This window comes from Panicum hallii, chromosome 4 (genome assembly GCF_002211085.1).
Source record: "Panicum hallii strain FIL2 chromosome 4, PHallii_v3.1, whole genome shotgun sequence".
NCBI lineage: Eukaryota > Viridiplantae > Streptophyta > Magnoliopsida > Poales > Poaceae > Panicum > Panicum hallii.
In genome coordinates, this window is record NC_038045.1 from 10,456,449 (window position 1) to 10,458,770 (window position 2,322).

Consider the following 2,322-nt stretch of genomic DNA (forward strand, 5'->3'; position numbering starts at 1 on the left):
CGGCCATGGCAGTGACCTCCGGCGCCACTGTTGCTTCAGAAGCTGCTTTTAGCACTAGTGGTAGAGTTCTTAGTGAGTATTGATGTTTATCATGTATCATTGCCTCAGTTCTATCATGTATCAGCCATAAGACTGATAGAGTGTTTCACAAATCATAGCACCATTGATCACATCAGACATCACAAGTTCACAGCTAGATTAATATCTGGTTACTGTCCACCATCCCTAGCATGGCACCACTAGTTCACTACATTAGACATCAAAGTTCCAAATCAACACATACAATGTCCGACAACATAGGTGCACATCACCACTAGATGTGCAAACCGCTCCCAAAAGCACATCAGTTACAAGTTCATTACAAGTTCACCATTAAGTAATAACATGAGAACCAAAAGATTCATATCAATTGTTACTTGTACTTGACTTGTTCACTGCATGTTAGCTGCCAAAAGGTCGACGCCATCTAAATTCTTGAAATGAAAATGTCAAAGTGCAAGTTCCTATATAACCAAAAAAGCACATGAGTTAATTATCAAATATCGAGTGGTAGAGTACAGAAAGAAAGAAAAATAATGTTGAACATCAAATTACCTGGAGGCCCTCTTGTATGTCTTGGAGACAAGACCAAAAGGTGGCAGGCTGTTTAGTTTTGTCATCAACTGTAGAGAAGAAATGGATTTTCATTACAATTTGCAGAAATAACATGCATAAATTGACACATTCTAGATATATCTTTATATTTATTCCGAAGCCAATCTTGAGAGCACATGAGAGCCTCCAACATCTTCGGACTAGCCTGCTACGATGCTCACTAAGAACTCTACCACTAGTGCTGAAAGCAGCTTCTGAAGCAACAGTGGTAACAGGGATAGCATATATGTCTCTTGCAATCCTTCTTAAAGTAGGAAATTGAGTTCCAGCTACCTTCCACCAATCTAAAACATTGAAGTTTTTTGTTTGCATGTTCACCATTTCTTCATCCAAGTACCAGTCTAGCTCAGATTTGAACCCCATGCTTGTTGGCCTTCTACTTGCAATACGAGCACTAATGTCAGATAAGAAGTTATCACTGTTTCCAATTGATGGTGCCAGTGACTCATTGTTCTCAATATTCTCAGCTACATGGTTCTCATTCATCAAATCAGTTAGCAAGTTCTTCACATCAGCAACTCTATCTTCACATTCTCTACCGGACACATCAAGTAAGTCCTCATAACAGATTAGTAGGACTGCGGTTTTGAATCGAGGGTCAAGAATAGTTGCAATGCCCATGAGCCCTTGAATGTCAGTCCAATACTTGTCAAATTTAGCTACCATATTAGCTGACATTGCTTCTACCAGCGGATTACCACATGATGACCACAGCCTAATCTGATTTCTAATCTTAGCAATTCTAGTGAAGTAGACATTAGCAGTGACATAATCAATTCTAGAAAATAGTGCAGTAATGTCATTGAACAATCTAAGCCTCTCCACAACATCCTCAGCAAATTTCCACTCATCATCAGTGGGCAAACAAGTGTACTGCCTGTCTACACAGCTTGCTCTTATGAAAACAGCCTTGTAAGGCACTGCAGTGAAAAGCATGTTGAACGTTGAATTCCATCTAGTCCTACAGTCCTATCTTTGTCTTGACATCAACTTTAACAAACTTGGCTATTTCCTCAAACTTTTCGATTCTTTTTGGAATGGCTGTCCAATAAGCTACACTATCACGGATGTTCTCAATTGCATCTTTAAGTACTTCTAAACCATCCTTTACTATCAAATTAAGGATATGGGCAGCACATCGCGTATGTAGCAATTTTCCATCATTCAAAATCTTATGCTTTCCAATATTCCTCACAAGAGAAGGGTGTCAAGAGTCACAGAAGATATTTTCTCATCAAGATTCCATTCAACCAATGATTCATACAATTCTTCACAAATGACTTCAGCAGTATGAGGAGCAGGAACATAGATAAACCTACAGTAGAACAAAACATTGATACAACACCTCACTAAAAAATGCAATTAGATATATGTGCAAAATAATAACTAAGCAAGCTCCTGTGAGATTACCTCATTATAATATTTCTAAGAGTCCAAGATTCATCAATAAAGTGGGCTGTTATGGCCATGTAACCTCTTTTTTGGTTGTCAAACGTCCACAAATCTGTAGTGACAGCCACCCTGGACTGGATTCCAGCCATGCATTCAATAGCTTTTTTCTTCTCCACCTCATAATGCTTGATAATATCAGATCTGAAATAATACAACAAAAGTCCAGTAAAAATGATTATCATTTAGACACTAACATAACTATATATCTCACTTCAT

General features: G+C 38.2%; 1 protein-coding gene across 1 annotated transcript; it reads right to left on the bottom strand.

Annotated features, from left to right (window-relative positions):
• Positions 1-488: 488 nt before the first annotated feature.
• Positions 489-1,590, bottom strand: LOC112890340 (zinc finger BED domain-containing protein RICESLEEPER 1-like). The gene is made up of 3 exons (XM_025957248.1): positions 816-1,590; positions 595-662; positions 489-503 (listed from the first exon to the last, which is right to left on the bottom strand). Exons 1-3 carry the CDS (start codon positions 1,588-1,590, stop codon positions 489-491), a joined length of 858 nt encoding a protein of 285 aa, XP_025813033.1.
• Between the last annotated feature and the right edge of the window lie 732 nt (positions 1,591-2,322).

Bases quoted from the DNA above. Each gene is read 5' to 3' on its own strand.
- LOC112890340 (XM_025957248.1), bottom strand. From the start codon at position 1,590: ATGCTTTTCACTGCAGTGCCTTACAAGGCTGTTTTCATAAGAGCAAGC. The intron at 663-815 runs GTGAGCATCGTA...TCTTCTCTACAG, and splicing joins CACTAGTGGTAGAGTTCTTA to TTGATGACAAAACTAAACAG.